Source organism: Gigantopelta aegis, chromosome 3 (assembly GCF_016097555.1).
Source record: "Gigantopelta aegis isolate Gae_Host chromosome 3, Gae_host_genome, whole genome shotgun sequence".
Lineage (NCBI taxonomy): Eukaryota > Metazoa > Mollusca > Gastropoda > Neomphalida > Peltospiridae > Gigantopelta > Gigantopelta aegis.
In genome coordinates this window covers 19261757-19278583 of record NC_054701.1, presented here as the reverse complement: position 1 = coordinate 19278583, position 16827 = coordinate 19261757, and the positions used below count along the sequence as shown (strand labels likewise).

Here is a 16827-nt window from a genome sequence, read left to right as displayed (position 1 = left end):
TGGAATTTAACTTGGTTTAATACATTTAACAAATCCATCTATCACAGTTTGTATGTTGTGACGTACATTCATGATGCAGCACTACAATACTCCAACCCTGGCAATTCACAAAATGGCTATAGCAAACAATATGCTGTGAACAAATAAAGTCTTCACTGCATCTTTTCAGGTAATGTGTTCGAAGTGTTTCATTTGTCAGTATTACCAAAAAATAATAAAAAGAACTGATATAGGTAAACTGAAGTTACATGCAGGATTTGTGCCAGAAATTAATGTGAGGGTATGTAATATAAAAACAAAACTGATTAAAATTGTCCCTATTTGGTGGCAACGAGTTGCAAATACTTTGAAATTTGACACATTTTAGGGTACGTAATTTTACCCTCTGTACCCTCTGGAAGAAACCATGCTATGGAGAAATAAATGACTTGGAAAAATGAACACACCATGGCATCGACAATAATCGTGGGTAATTGCCAGGGCTGTAATTGTAATATTAACTTTAGAAATACTACCACGTTTAGCATCAGATTGTCATTTCACCACTGAATGGACATCACTTCACGTAATATCTGGTTTGTAATACCTATAAATACACTTGAGAGTTTCATCGCAAAACGTGATAAACGCCATATTAAAAACCATTATGCGAACACCACTCGGGACACTGTTCACACATAGACGAACACACAAGTTCAAATTCAATTTTCAGCAAAACGTGATACGATTGTCCGAGGATATATTGCAGATTGCAGATAAACTGGTGTAGTGTTTATGGTGGTTTGGAATAAAAATGTTTTTAGGATTGGATGTGTATAGTGGCGTTTATTGCGTTTTTCGATGAAAACTCTTCGACTTTCATAAACAGTAGATACCCATTTCCTAAACGGATTCAGATTCAAGAAGTTCTCCGGTAAGGAATACTATACATCACCCAATATACTCTGAACAAGTGGATCAGTATTAAAAACAAAGACTTCATTTTACCACAGAAAATACCAATTACTTAAATTCATAACGCCATTTTAAGCTAAAAACAATGGGAGGTGAAGAAATTAATATTTTTTAATCAACACTTATTTCAACTCTCTTGATTGATTCAACTCTTGAACTGTTCATTAAGAATGAATATCCTTTCTTTAAACTGAACTTAATGCATGGTTTAACCACGACGCCACTGAGGACAGTTTAATTGCTTAATGTTCTAAAATACATTGTGGAGGTGTTAATTTTTGACACACTATCCCAACCCCCACCACTCCACGTTGTCTTTATTTGCAGTAGGCCATGTTTTTTCTTAGCAGAAACTTTAAAATAATAACAGCAGGCCATATTTTGCTTCTGTTATGAGGCTCAATTACAAGCCTGAGTAAGGATGAGACATTCACATACATTATGAACATGTACCATAAACACCTTAGGTAGGTACATTTCTAACTGACAAATTCTGAGACATTCACATACATTATGAACATGTACCATAAACACCTTAGGTAGGTACATTTCTAACTGACAAATTCTGAGACATTCACATACATTATGAACATGTACCATAAACACCTTAGGTAGGTACATTTCTAACTGACAAATTCTGAGACATTCACATACATTATGAACATGTACCATAAACACCTTAGGTAGGTACATTTCTAACTGACAAATTCTGAGCATTTTCAAACACCAATGGTGATTTAAAACAATAAGTAATGTCAATTCAACTAACATAAAAGAGATGACACGGTACAGCAATACTGAACAGAATTAGCAGACTTAAATACAATATCAGACGAGTTCTTAAGTTAACTGTTGGCAGAGACCTTTAACAGCTACTGCTAGTGCCACTGCTGCCTACTTTTCATGCTTACAATTATACACTTCACCATTCTCAATAGATACTCTTCAGGGTTGGAAAAATCTTTTGCCCGGAAACCAGTTTCGCCCAAGTCTTACTTTTCTACCAGCCTCCTGCATGCACTTTCAATGATAATGAACCAGTGTTTGACAAATGTTTGAGAAATTTCCTAGCCCTTACGGAAGCTTTGGATAGTGTCCTATGTACTATAGTATTACAGCTGATAATTTCCACTAACACAGACCAAAAATTCACTAGCCGGGACACTTAAGGGCCAGTGGATTTGTCAAACCCTGTGATGAACACCCATAACTGGTGGCAGACTTGCAAGATTTGATAGAATGAATGAAACCCAATGATTTACATAGGATGAAAGACAATAGCAGCAGTAAAAAAAATCCACAGACAGAATATTAATAACACAAGTACAAGTTGTGTAACACATTAGTCCCAACAACTGATTTTCAACAATTTCAATCGACTATTTTTACCACATCTCAAAACACAATTAGATCCAAATTTACAAACTGTACATGTAGTTTATTTTAAATAGGCAGGAACCGAAAAAAATGTTTGCTTGTAGCTACTTTTAACACCTGCCTTTATGGCAAATGTCTGTGTGGTAAAGTTATTTGACCACAGGATAAATATATTTTTCAAAAAGGACATCATACAAGAATCTCATTTTGAAACAGATTATACAGCAGGTGATCAGAATTATACAACTGGTGAAAACAAAATCATTACAATGCACAAAATAAACAGTCAAATAAACCTGGGCCCATATTTTCAAAGCTATTCCAGTGCGACAGTATCGTAAACCCATCAGGGGTTATATTATTAGTCAAAGGCTATGCCGGTTTTCGATATTGTCATGCCAAGATAGCTTCGAAAATATGTGGATAAAAATGTACTTTCTGATAACCAGTGAAATACAAGAACCCTTTTACAAATAAAAATTTTTTTGAGAAAGATGAAGATCACAAAAAAAACTATCTTGAATAAAGGTACCTATGGAATACATCAACAACTAAAATCAATTAGTTGAAAAAAACCAAAATGCTTAAATAACCCCTCCCTCCCTCTCTAAAGTATAAAGGATTAGTTTTTAAACACTACTGGCTGCATTGAAACATGGTACCTCCACAATTATTGAAACATTTTGGGTGGGTTTAAATTATTACAGTTAGTAGTAAGATAGTGGGGACACCCCGATCTAAATTTGGACAGAGATATAGGTGCTTCCACCAGGCAGCAGATCCTGTCTAGTGTCCCAGACACTGTAACACTGGGCAGCATACAGAGTTAACAAATTCTTATAGGCAATCCTACCCATTTGAACACTAGTTGACAAAGTAGGCATTCATGTTAAAATGTAATGACATGAACAAATGTAATGAACCACAATACTTTGTGCCAGGAAAGAAAAAGAAAGCAGAGAAAACAATAATTGTGTAAGAGAAAACAAGATATACGTGGGAAGACATTATTAGACCTTGCCATGAAAAAATCTGAGTGGATGTATTAATTGCTCCACCAATTTGGATTATGGGAAACCATTACAGTATTACCATAATGACAACAGATGACATAAATTCACAAATGGAGACTTAAGTTGTACACACACACACAAAGTGTATTGCCAGCAATTTGGCAATATTTGTTTACTCAACGAAACGAAATGCAAATACATACATGTACACACTTGTTAAACAATTCTCAATTTAAGCCGTTTGGAAAATATAAAAATATTTGCCAACTTCAAACTCCATTGGTTATGAACAATATGGTGAATGACAGTTTGAACCCTGCTACATACAATGTATACACACATGACAATTCGTTAGTTCTCCTTATGCAAACCAAATACAAAACGAATCTGTTTAACAGCAACTGGACATGAAATCATAGCACACAGTTTCAAAGAGCATCTAGGTTGACCATACACCAAATACTAACATATGCCTAGAAATTAATTAAGCACCACCTACGTTTCACTACTTAATACTTTGCAAGTAATTGTGAACATTTCGTGGATATAAAACCAAATTTTCAGGGAACATTTTATTCGTGTCACGTTGCGATTCGCTACATAAGTTTCAAAGATCGCTACACAATTTTAAAACATTAAACAGCAGTTGGTAATCAATTGTCAATCAACAAGAAATACCGTTACTCAAGATTAAAAAAAACTAAATGTTCCCTGATGCTGTGTGTATACAGGGGATATTTCAAAAATGATAGACAGCAAGTAACACCGACATTGCATCAATATTGAATGTATTCTAGTGGACGGGAAGGAAATGTTTTATTTAACGACACACTGAACACATTCTAGTGGACAAGACAAACTATAAATATGTGTGTGAAAATGTATGGCAATTAACTATGGAGCTGACACCACATTTATGTGGTTTCGTTAAGTAATTCATTCATGCCATTTTAATAAATACGGAGTAGATACAGAACATGTAAAAATTGTCAATATCTGGCTTTACCCCTATCAGCATAGACAACTGCTTCTAGGCGCCATTTACTTGCAATACAATTTAGGTGATGCTAAATTAATTTCAAGGTGTATAATATCAAAAACAGAGGATGTCATCAGGATACAATATAACCACTTCCAAGCTTTATGTAGTTATTAACCAAGTCAGATATAGGTAATCAATAATGAACAAGCTCTAAAGCACACATTCTTTGCTGCTAATACATCCACTAATATTCTTATTTGTGTAAACAATCATGTCAATCTTATCACAAAAATGTCAAATGACTGCTCTCATTCGACAATTTTAAGAGGTCGTCGTCAAACTATTTCAGTTTTCAGTCTTTATGATGTTAAATTTCCTGATCAGCTTGTCGATTACGCCAAGTAGTAATTCCAGAGTAAAACACTGTTGTAAATGAAATGGGATTCTCACAGAGCACAACGTTTTAGCTTAAAAACACTCGTATTACTTTCAGTCCTCTTTAGTTGTCGAGTCTCCAGTGTTCTGTACACAGTCAGTGCTACCCTTGTCACCGTTACTGCTAGCATTCTTATCACCAGAATCAGTCACTGATAATTCACCAAGTTTTTCTGAAATTTTATCACTGTCGTCTTTCGATGCATCTCCTTCCACATTTTTCTGCGGTGAATTTGATTCAGCTTCATTACTCAATTCATCTTTAGTACCTTTGTTTTCATCTCTTATGCCATCTAAAATACAGATAAATTTGAGATACACAATACCAAATCAATTCAGACAAAAAAAGAAAGGATTATAAAAATTGGACGTCACCAACTACAGCTGAAGTGACCAATGGCATGCTACATATCATCATGAGGTAAACCAAAATGATTCCATCACATTTCTACTTCTATATTAATTAAAAAATGTCACAAAATTATTGAATTTCACTAAAATGAAACACTGACAATGCTCTCAATAAACCTATTGAGACTTGTGATCTGCGTAATTGTGTAGGTAACAACAGTTCATAATTAAATAATTTCTTTCCAATCTTACTTTCATTTATTTTTTCCTTCTTCAAGACCTCTTCCATAATTTCTTTACTCTCTTCAAACTTTTCTCTAAATTTTTGTGCATCTGAAAATAAATTAACATTCAATTTAACTAATGTCCAATGGGTAAGAAAAACATGTGCTAATTGGATAACTTGTTCACAGACTGAAAGGGAATTTTTAACAATACTTCAGAGCATACATTTTTATTTTAATCAGTCATAAATATAATTATTGTATGAGGGCGGGATGTCGCCCAGTGGTAAAGCGTTCGCTTGATGTGCTGTCGGTCTGGGACCGATCCCCGTCGGTGGGCCCATTGGACTATTTCTCGCTCCAGCCAGTGCACCACAACTGGTATATCAAAGGCCGTAGCATGTGTTATCCTGTCTGTGGGATGGTGCATATAAAAGATCCCCAGCTGCTAATCAAAAAGAGTAGCCCATGACGTGACGACAGCGGGTTTCCTCTCTCAATATCTGTGTGGTCCTTAACCATGTGTCCGACGCCATAAAACCGTAAATAAAAAGTGTCGAGTGCATCATTAAATAAGACATTTCCTTCCTTCCTTTCATAATTATTGTGCAGGCCTCATTTTATTTGCCCGCAACACATTCAGATTACCATTCTCCATAAAATCGTATTTAAACAAAGACCACAACCACTAAAGTTTAATGAGTTGTGCATTATACAATTTAACAGTGATATGAATAAATGAAGTTTCTGGATGTTTTAGGACTGTTAGACCTGCTATTACGTATGTGCTTTATACAGTAAAATGTACTACCAGACACTATGCTATTTTGATGCCTGGTTTCATGTCAGAGATTGTGACTATCATCAAAATTATCAGACCGCCCGTCACAATAGTCTCATCATTCATGTGCACAAAATACTTTTACAGAAAGACATTATAACCAATATATAGAAATTTAATACAATGTTACTTAAATACAATGTTAAAAAATTCATGGTCCTTACCCTCTGGAATCACCAGGTGAAACAGCCCACAGATGGCAAATTTTTTTAAAGTGACATTTGCAGAAAATAAATGACTGAAAGGTTATTTTGCTGTATTTAAAACATATTTCAAGTGTGAAAATGTTAAATATTGGCAGATTATATACACCAGGTGTATATATTTTGCTACTGTTGAGAGTTTTACCGACGGAACAAAAGTGCCATCGGTAATGCTCTCTACCTATGGCAATTTATATCTCAACGATGGCAATTGCCGTCAGTGCCGTCGTTAAGTTCAAGCCCTTATTTTATTTTTGGCCAAATTTTAATCAATATGAACTCATCTAAAATATAAAAATTTGAAAACCCCACAAAAGTAATACTTACCGATTCAAATATGAACTTTATTTTATGTATTTCTAAAACATGTAAGTGAATATATGCGAGTAAAAATTTGTACCCACTCAATGTGTTTTTTGTCAAAAAGTAATCCAGTAGTCTAAAAGGTTAACAACATTTGATATCAATTTCAAATTTGATTAGCAACAAGTATTTATCATTTTAGAATTATGTTGTCTGTGGGATGGTGCATATATTTCTAAACAAAACAAACTACCTTTTTGGGGTTTTCTTTTAACAAACACAAGGGTAATCAGACACACAAGATATCCCAAAATTTATAATTTAAGAAAGATGATTTAAATAAGGTATAATTTAACTGTAATCAGCCCTGAAATAGCCGAAAATAGATTGGTTTTTTTCAAACAAAAAGGTCTCAAATTACATGAAATTAATTTGCCAAATTAAAATAAAATTAGCTAATTTGGCAAATGATAGAGCAAGTCCTGATAAAGATGTATACTAAACCGTACTTTCTGCATTTGCGAATCTGATGGCAAGCAATTCAGTTTTCTTCTCCTCGTCAGCAAAATCTGCAGTTGTTGTCCATACCCAAGCTTTATCACTACCACAGTTTGGCTTCAGATCCATATACGGCATCACTAAGAAAGCATAAAATTATAAACTTGGAAGAAATTTTTTAATAACATCTCCACATATTGTTAATCATTTACCATGTTGAAATAACGAGCCCAGGATGAGGAAGCTTGATTCCCGTTAGAAGCCATAGGCGGTTCACACTATTTTTTCTAGAAGTCTGTTAAAAAACTTGGTCCAGTCGAAAGATTATTTCAAACCCTGAGTAGTTGTGAAGTTATTTCCATCATATATGAATTCACAGGCAAAGTTTATTCAGCCTTTATTTCATGGCAAAAAAAGCTCCATCTTCTGTAATGATGTAATTTTCTGCTTGCAATAGAGGTCAAGCACATATAAACATAGGACTGGTGTAACTGTTAGTAGCAGATTTAACTACAATGTTTTGTGAAACTGGCCCCTGTTATTCCTTGTGTTTTATAAAGCACTAATACAGTAAAATGTACTACCACAATGGATCTATTAAAGGTACTCTTAATTTTAACTAAAAAATAAATCTAATTCAGTCTGATTATGCTAGAAACACAATTATTTGAACTTGTCAACTTTACATGTCAGAGGTTGTGACAAACATCAAATGGGTCAGACCGCCCGTCACCAGTCTCATCATACACATGTACAGAATTAAATTAAAACAATTTGTTAAAATATGTTATGATTAAAGTAGTTGTATTTATTAAAATTAAAAAGAAACTTTTTTGACACCACTTCCTTCGCGATGAACACCCAGAGATGCAACTATAAATTATGTTTCTGGATCAGAAACTTAGTTTGTAAAAACAAGAAGCTTAATGTAAAAATATCCAGAGGAAAAGCAACACCTCTATTTCACTCGACACAAATTTTAGTTTTAAAATATATTGAACATTCACAGGTTCAACAATGACCCAGATTTTATTGATCTAGGACTTGCATAGTGCATTAGAAACAGAGCTAAATGCTTAAAGGTTCAAGTCATTGTCAGGAAAGTAACAGGTCTATTTATCACCTTCCAAGATGTGACAAAACCTGGAACTGCATCACAAATGGCTGTAATTAAAGGTGTTAAAAAAAGGTGTTTGCTCCAACCCTTGAAATTCACAGATCTTTTAAAATGAAGCAATACATGTCAGAGAATGTGACAGTCATCAAAATATCAGACCGCCCGTCACATAGTCTCATCATACATTATAAGACCTGCAGAATTTAATCACATCTCAACATACACTGTTAGCCTTTCAACTTTTCTGGTAAAGTAAGAAAAAACCTAATTCACAGTGACGATTTAGCTCCCAATTTTTATCATACCAGTCCTCGCCTCTAAAGTACTCACAACTCATCTACAACCTGCACTGTGACAAAGAGTGCAAAATATTGTTAACATGCTGCATGTCATAGGCTTGTATAAACTGCAGTGAGCAGAACATATTTTCACCAAGATAGACTGATGGAAAGAAATAAGGGAACACACAAATAGTGCCAGCAAATACTGACTGCTACCAGAAACCTCATCAATTATATCAGGACGTCTGGTGTCTGACTAACGGTCAGTGCCACAGTACTGAAATTGAATTCCACACACCGACAGGACTAGCTCAACTACTCACTAATTGTCAATTTCAGAAACAAATGGAGAAATTTATTACAAACATATAAAATAATTGCATTTAATGATTGATATTTTGTCGGAAATAAATGTTTTTTGCAACACATTTAAACTGAATAGGTGACTTGGTGAAATGTTTTGCTTATCCCTACCACACTACATATCTGTATTTTATACAGGCGTAACTACTTTAAAGTGAATTAAATATGGTCTCAAATACTTATGTTCCCTTACAACTGCATTCTGGATTTCCTTTGTCAGAGGTTGTGACAATCATCAAATGGGTCAGACCGCCCGTCACCAGTCTCATCATACATCTTGACAGAATTAAATCAAAACAATTTGTCAAGTTTATGACTAAGGTAGTTGTTAAATAAAAAATGTTTCACGGCAAAAACAGCTAAATGCAAAACAGTTACTTTAGGAAAAGCGACATCTCTATCTCCCAACTTGACATTAATTTTTATTTAAATGGACAACAAATAACATTTAGATTAAACTGTGAACCAAGTTTTATTGATCTAGGATTTGTTAGTCCATGAGAAACAGAAATAACTACATAAAAGGTAAAATCATTGTTAGAAAAGTAACATGGGTCTCTATATTGCCTTCCAAGATGGAACTGCATCACAATGTTCAATTAGAATTGTTGTGAAAAATCTAAACATTATTCAAGATATATTCTGACCAGATCACCTCCTATAGCCTCCAATTAGTACTAAAAACAAGTTCCTGTAATCAACATTTAACTTCCAGCTGAACAAAAAAGGTTGTTAACTTCAAACCCTAAAATTCAGATCTTTTAAAATGAAGCAATACATGTCAGAGAATGTGACAGTCATCAAAACATCAGACCGCCCGTCACATAGTCTCATCATACATATAGACAGGGCATAGAGACTTACAATTGCATTCTGGATTTCCTGTGATCTGACAAGTTATTGTAAGCTACTATAGAGCTATAACAAATTTAAGGATGGCAAGAAATGCACTGAAGATAAAGATATTCTAACGTCAATTTGTAATTTTCATTAAAACAGCAGTTTTATCTAAAAACATATTACAATTTGGCTATAACTCAGGACAGTCACTTTAAAATCGTTGAATTATGTTACCCATAAAGAAAACTATTATAAACGCATGCACTATTATAGGATATTAAACAGATTCCATTTCGTATCATGTGTATGTCCAAAGTGAAATAATTTTCAGTTATCACGAGCTTGAATAAAAATTATTTAATGAGGATTGGTTGACGTTCCTGTAAGGTTATTGTGCCCCAAACGATGACGTCATGAAATGTTACGTGCCACTTGGCGTGAGACATATCACTTTGATATGTACAAAGATATTTTTAACCATACAGGTAATAATATAATTTATTATTTGTTTCATGCTCTGAAAAATCATCAAGTACAAGAGCCGTACCGTAATGATTAGCACAGAGCTTTAGTGTCTTGTCTCTTCGCATGATGATCCGGATCATCCGCGTCACTTTGTGTTTCATCAGCTTCACGTCGCCCGTTCCACGCTCCTTCCACTCAGCCGGCTCAGCTTCTTTATCAAAACGGAACAGCTTGGCCCGTCTGTTAGAACAAACGTTAAACATCAGGCAAGGCAAGAAAATAACAAACCATTCACCCGACACAAATTACTGGAGACGAGTGCAGTTTAAATTATGATAGTCCTCCACTGCAGTTAGTCAGTCATGTTTCAAAGTGGTTATTATGATTTGTTTATGGGTGTGGCTGAGAGTGGCTCAACACAAATACACTGAACAAAAGGAATTTGAAATTATTTTTTATAACTGGCCAGTGTTCAACAAACATTTGAGAAACTCACAAGACCTCACAGAAGCTTTGGCTAGTGCCCCATGTATTATAGTAAATTAAATCCGATGATAATGTCCACCAACTCAAACCACAGGACTGAGTGTTAGTTCCCCATGTATTATAGTAAATTAAGACCGATGATAATGTCCACCGATGATAATGTCCACCAACTCTAACCACGGGACTGAGGGCTAGTGCCCCATGTATTATAGTAAATTAAGACTGATGATAATGTCCACCAACTCAAACCACGGGACTGAGGGTTAGTGCTCCATGTATTATAGTAAATTAAGACCATTGATAACGTCCACCAACTCAAACCACGGGACTGAGGGCTAGTGCACCATGTATTATAGTAAATTAAGACCGATGATAATGTCCACCAACTCAAACCACGGGACTGAGGGCTAGTGCCCCATGTACTATAGTAAATTAAGACCGATGATAATGTCCACCAGCTCAAACCACCATCTTTTGTTAGTTAACACACTGATCCCCAGTAACTCTAAACCAGGGCAGTGTTTCATGAGAATCGTTGTTCTGTTTGCAAAAATTTAAATTTAATTAGCAACGTGGTGAACTGCTAGAAGTTTTACACAAACACAGAGAACCAGGAAAATTTTCAGAGAGCACTACACAATTTTAAAATATTAAACAGTAGCTGCTGGTCACTTCACTAGAAATATTGCAAATCAAGATTGTGTTCCCTGGGAACATTTTGGTTTTAAAATTTGATTATTTAGTAACATTTGCTATCAGTTTCAAAATTGATCAGCAACCAACATTTTAACTTGACAGAATTGCATAGCGATCTTTAGAACTTGAATAGCAAATTGCGACATGATACTGAATAAAATTATCTGCAAATATAATCTGAGTTACCCAGTAAAAATCATGCGAACTTACTTCAGGTTACCTAAAATTCTTTAATATTGTAAACTAAACATATTTGACAAATCTCACAATTTCAGTAACTCCTCTTCATCTTCTTCCATATTTTTCAGTTCAACTTGAGGCAAACATACCACTGGTTCAAAGTGGATATCTGGCGAGTCAATAACTTCTTCCTATAAGGAGTTAGAATACACACATTAAAAAATTTGCAATACAAACAGTCTTCTTGCTCCTGCAATTAAGAAAATGTCTACAGCAAAAAACATGCTATGGATCAAATACACATGTAGTCCACAACAAAAAACATGCTATGGATCAAATACACATGTAGTCCACAACAAAAAAACATGCTATGGATCAAATAATCCACAACAAAAAAAGTGACATGGGGAAATAAAAACTCCACATCTTTGCCTATTGCCATCTTCATAAACAATTTTGCCTATGTTAGTAATGTTAACTTACATGTACATGAGTAATTCCCCTTTAAATCATTCACAATTGATTTTATACTACAGTACATGTACGTTTTTAACAGAATATCCATGGCATTTGAAATGAACTGGTAGTACTCAAAACCTTAAGAAATGACAACTCTTTTCACATTTAATAGCGTCTGCAGTGCTGTAGTTGTGAGGGGGTGTAACCATGTTGTGGATCAGACCTTTAAAAGCAAAAATACAAACCTGTTTTACCTCTTTGTCAACAGTGCAAAGATACTGTGCAGTGTCCTTATGGACGACCAAAAGGGAAACTGTTTTCCTGAAAATAGTTGTTTTCTTTTGATATCTCTGCTATGAGGATAGTTAGTATGGAGATCTTTTTGTTAACTTATTTTGTTAATTTTTATTGACATCTTCGTTGTGTTCATGATGTACATTTTGTTACTGCAATACTGGCAATGAAATAGGCCGGGAAGATCAGTGTTGTTGCTGTAGTTGTGAGGGGGTGTAACCATGTTGTGGATCAGACCTTTGATATTAAAACTTTTTTCCAATGAACAAATTATAGTGTTATTTTAGTGTTATCGTAGTTTATAACCTTACCGTGTAGTATTAGACTTGGTTGGTGTTTACATTAATACCGATTGTGGTTTGACTAGGTTACGACATGTTTTTTTTTTTTATAGAAAATAATTAATGATTCTCATTAGAGTATGTATTGTCAGTTGCACTGTAACACAAAGAAAGAGCTTTTAATATATTAATCTGCTATACTATTCAGGAAATATTAGCTCGAAAATGGGGGGGGGGGGAGTTTTCCCTACCTACCAACCAAACAATTTTTTTCACTTGGCCTTATCCAGGTGGTAGGCCACTACACACTACGTCCTTTGGTGTACCATTGCAGGCAAGTCTTCCAATCGTTCCAGCATTCAGTTTATTCAGACTTAGGTTAAAGGGACACGCCCTAGTTACAGCTAGTTGTTAACCATTAAACCCATTTTTTCACAAATAACCCATTTTTTCACAAATAAAATTGCACTTTACTTACATTTTATTATTTAGAATACACATTTCCATTCACCTGGTAATCCTGACGTTTGTAAAACCACGAAATGCATTTTAAGTATTTCTTAAAATTCCGCACGCACTCGAGAAAAAACCGTTAAGCAAGCGAGGTCCAATCTATTTTTAGAGGGAATCTTCCTGTGTAAACGTCACAGACATTGGTATACCACGTGACCGTTATCATTTTGGTTCGGTTTGTTTTCTCGTGCACGGTTCGCGCAATCAACATCCGATTTGTTGTCGTTTGCTTGTTGTTCATTTGTGAGATATTTCTTCACAGTTCATGAACATTTTCAGTAACATAAAGTTGAGACAAGTCAGTGTCTCAATACAAAACGTTACAAACCCTTAAAACCAATAATTTTGCTAAGTCTTACGATATCTGGAGAGGGGATACAACCAGGACAGAACAGTTGGAACATGTCCAGGAGAGGTGAAAGGAACGCACCCCAAGTCTGTGAAATTTGTCGTGACGTAGGCATTGTTGTGACATCAGAATACGAACTTTCAAGCAATTGGGACATGGGGATTTCCCATGGTATTTATCGATATAAAACCTGCTTTTTCACTCCATTTGATAAAAACGTGATCTAAGTGTGTTACAGGTTTGTAGATTAACCAAATTATAATTTATTTTCGCTGGATGGAACTAGGGTGTGCGGCTTTAAGGGTTATGATTGGTTACTACATTAGTCTTTTCCCACGGGCACTGACAATTGTGGGGAGGTGAAAATACTGAGTTTATTTGAATGTGATCGATCTTGCAATCAATCGCATATGAGTACGGCTCAGATCATGGGTACACTGAGTGTATGTTGAACAAAAAATCCATTTTCAAAGGATATGTAAAAAATTTCAAAGTTGCTTTTACAACTATGTCCAGGAAAGACTTTATAGAACCTAGTAGGAGCAAAGTTTGCTATGTTTGGTTTGCACCAAGTCCAGGAAAAAGCTAAAACGACATTAATAGTGGGTAAAAACCATGGCCATTTTGTTACATCATGATGACTACAAATTTTGATCAACAAATGCCCCATGTACAAAAGCAATATACAGACCATAACTACCACCTAACATAAGATAAATACTCTTATTTTCTCATTAAATTGTTTCCATGTATATTTAAGTAAATTGCATGATTTTACTGGCGATAAATCTACATTCCGCTCATAATCATTAGTGTCTTATTTACATTAATGCTAGACGACGCATGTATCTACTGCAACAAAGTGTTTTTTCGTCACAAAGACCACATGGCTTAATATGTACACTTTAGTACTGTACACGGGAAAAACTGAGATTTGTGATTGTAAAATTACGTAATTTATGGTCATATATATAACTCGCAAGTGATTGGTGTCCTGTGCGTTATGAGCCAAAGAACACACGCTGCAACTTTGGGTAAAATTGTGATATGTTGTAAATTTGCTTAATACATTCCACAAGTTGTTTACTAAAAGCAACGCGTCATTGGTTTGTGCCAAGCACGTTGTGATTTACAAAGAGAGCTTGATCTGCGTTCGTGTCTGTTGGTTTTGACACGTTATGAGCGGAAGACAATTTGATCCAGGGACGTTTTTCTTCAATTTGGTTGATAACCGAGCAGTGCACACGAATGGAAGGTTAGTATTTCTTTTGTTAATGTTTCTTCTTTTTACTTGACACTTTGTGATAAATTTTATGATGATAAATGCATTTTTGATGGTCATTCTCTCACCATTAGAATCGCGTCTTCGTTATGAGCAGAAGTGATAGTTCGCATATAACATGCCTAATTAATTAAACCAGCTTTATGATGGTGCACATTAATGAAATAGTGCTTGAAATATATCTGTCTAATTTTTGTAATAAATAAGCAAATTTTAACCCAATTGTAACTCATGGTATTCTGCTCATAACACAGACACCCATTTTATTTTAATTTTTGGAGTCTTTGTTATGAGCTGAAGTGATTGTTTGCAAATCAATGTGCCTAATTAATTAAACCAGCTTTATGTTGGTCCACATTAATGAAATAGTGCTTGAAATATATCTGTCTAATTTTTGTAATAAATAAGCAAATTTTAACCCAATTGTAACTCATGGTATTCTGCTCATAACACAGACACCCATTTTATTTTAATTTTTGGAACCTTTGTTATGAGCTGAAGTGATTGTTTGCAAATCAATGTGCCTAATTAATTAAACCAGCTTTATGTTGGTCCACATTAATGAAATAGTGCTTGAAATATATCTGCCTAATTTTCGTAATAAATAAGTAAATTTTAACTCAATTTTAACTCATGGCATGCTGCTCATAACACAGACTCCATTTATTTGTTGAAGTACAAGAGTACAAAGCTTAGAAAAAAGCCTTTTATGTTGTCTTTTGAAATATTTTGAACTTTTAATTATCACCAATGTGATAATCCACATCCTTTTGATACTACAGATTCAAAGTGAGGTTGAATGTATTGTATAGTAACACCTCTCACCTGTGTGGCCCACCTGTGTCTACCTTTTTATTGCCCCTAATTGCCACCTGTTCTAAAAGATGTGTTAACAAGACTAGCCACTTTGTTCTTTGTAGTCTTTGAATTTTGATGGTGAAACAAAAAAGGGTTAAAGTTCTTTTATTTTGTGTTTGATGTACTTCTATTCGGTAATCAAAATCTTTGAACAGAAAAGTTTTAAGCAGATGTCTGAACAGTCTTTTGAGGATTATTTTAGTTAGTCTTTGTTATGGCCGAAAAAACTTTAAATAATCAAAATCCATCTTTTCATTGGCTATTTATGTAGGCATTTTCATAACCATAGCAACCACAAACTTTAACAAAAAAATGCTACAAAAAATATTGACTTAGTTGTTTTATCTATAAACATAACTTTTAGGTATCATTTTATGTTAACCATTTAAAGTGTTTTCTTTTTTACATTTTAACACTTTATTACAAGGAACCTGGAAGTCAAATACAATTAGACCAAATTAAATAATATGTGTGGCTTGGGTTACCTGACCGATCCTAACCCCCTCACCCCCTTTTGCCATTTGTGCCAAAAAAAACTTTATGGAATGTACAAAACAGATTTAAGTTTTGGATTAAATTACTTAGTTATATAAACCTCATGAAAATTTATTTGGATGTTGACAACAAACCTCGTAAGATAAACAACAGAAGCAACAGCACAAACATGAAACAAATGTGGAATTTTTTTCTGTTTACATTTTGTCAGTACATTGTACAAGCTTGTTATATAATGTGACATTTTCATATTTTGCAGGTTGAAAGTGTTGATGATGATGGAACAGAGCTGCGTTTCCTGAGGAAAATGGGGCAGCACTATGTCATATCTGATGTATTGGACACCTCGTTTTTTTTTCTCCAGTAAGATCCTGGACATTATGCCTGTTCCAAGGATTTCTTTTAAAGACACAAATTGCCTACATGATTTCTGTTTAGTATTGGATCCCAATGATCAAATTACAAGTTTTATTCCAGTGATTGCCAACTATTTTTTCCTCATATTTCGTTTATTTTATTTTTTTCTTCTCCCAATCATTAAAGTAAGATGTTATAACTTAACATTAATTGAGAGGCAATATTATCCTGCTGAGTATATTTACAGAGCTTCTACTTCCAATCTTTTATATTCATTATAAAAGTGAACTCGAAATATTACAAAGATTCAGTTTTTAAAAACATATTTTA

The 16827-nt window shown here is 34.4% G+C and overlaps 1 protein-coding gene and 1 long non-coding RNA gene across 2 annotated transcripts in view; one reads left to right on the top strand and one right to left on the bottom strand.

Moving 5' to 3' along the window:
* Positions 1-16827, bottom strand: part of LOC121367649 (ran-specific GTPase-activating protein-like) — a 17850-nt gene continuing 1023 nt past the window's right edge. The window contains exons 2-6 of the mRNA XM_041491944.1: positions 11697-11800; positions 10330-10487; positions 7193-7321; positions 5365-5445; positions 1-5054 (exon numbers count right to left, since the gene is read on the bottom strand). Coding sequence (XP_041347878.1) covers positions 4816-5054; positions 5365-5445; positions 7193-7321; positions 10330-10487; positions 11697-11800 — 711 coding nt within the window. The 3' untranslated portion in view covers positions 1-4815. The remainder of the gene's footprint in view (positions 5055-5364; positions 5446-7192; positions 7322-10329; positions 10488-11696; positions 11801-16827) is intronic.
* Positions 13830-16827, top strand: part of LOC121367650 — a 3276-nt gene continuing 278 nt past the window's right edge. The window contains exons 1-2 of the long non-coding RNA XR_005957406.1: positions 13830-14760; positions 16400-16827. The exon at positions 16400-16827 is cut by the window's right edge and continues 278 nt beyond it. This is a non-coding gene — a long non-coding RNA (uncharacterized LOC121367650). The remainder of the gene's footprint in view (positions 14761-16399) is intronic.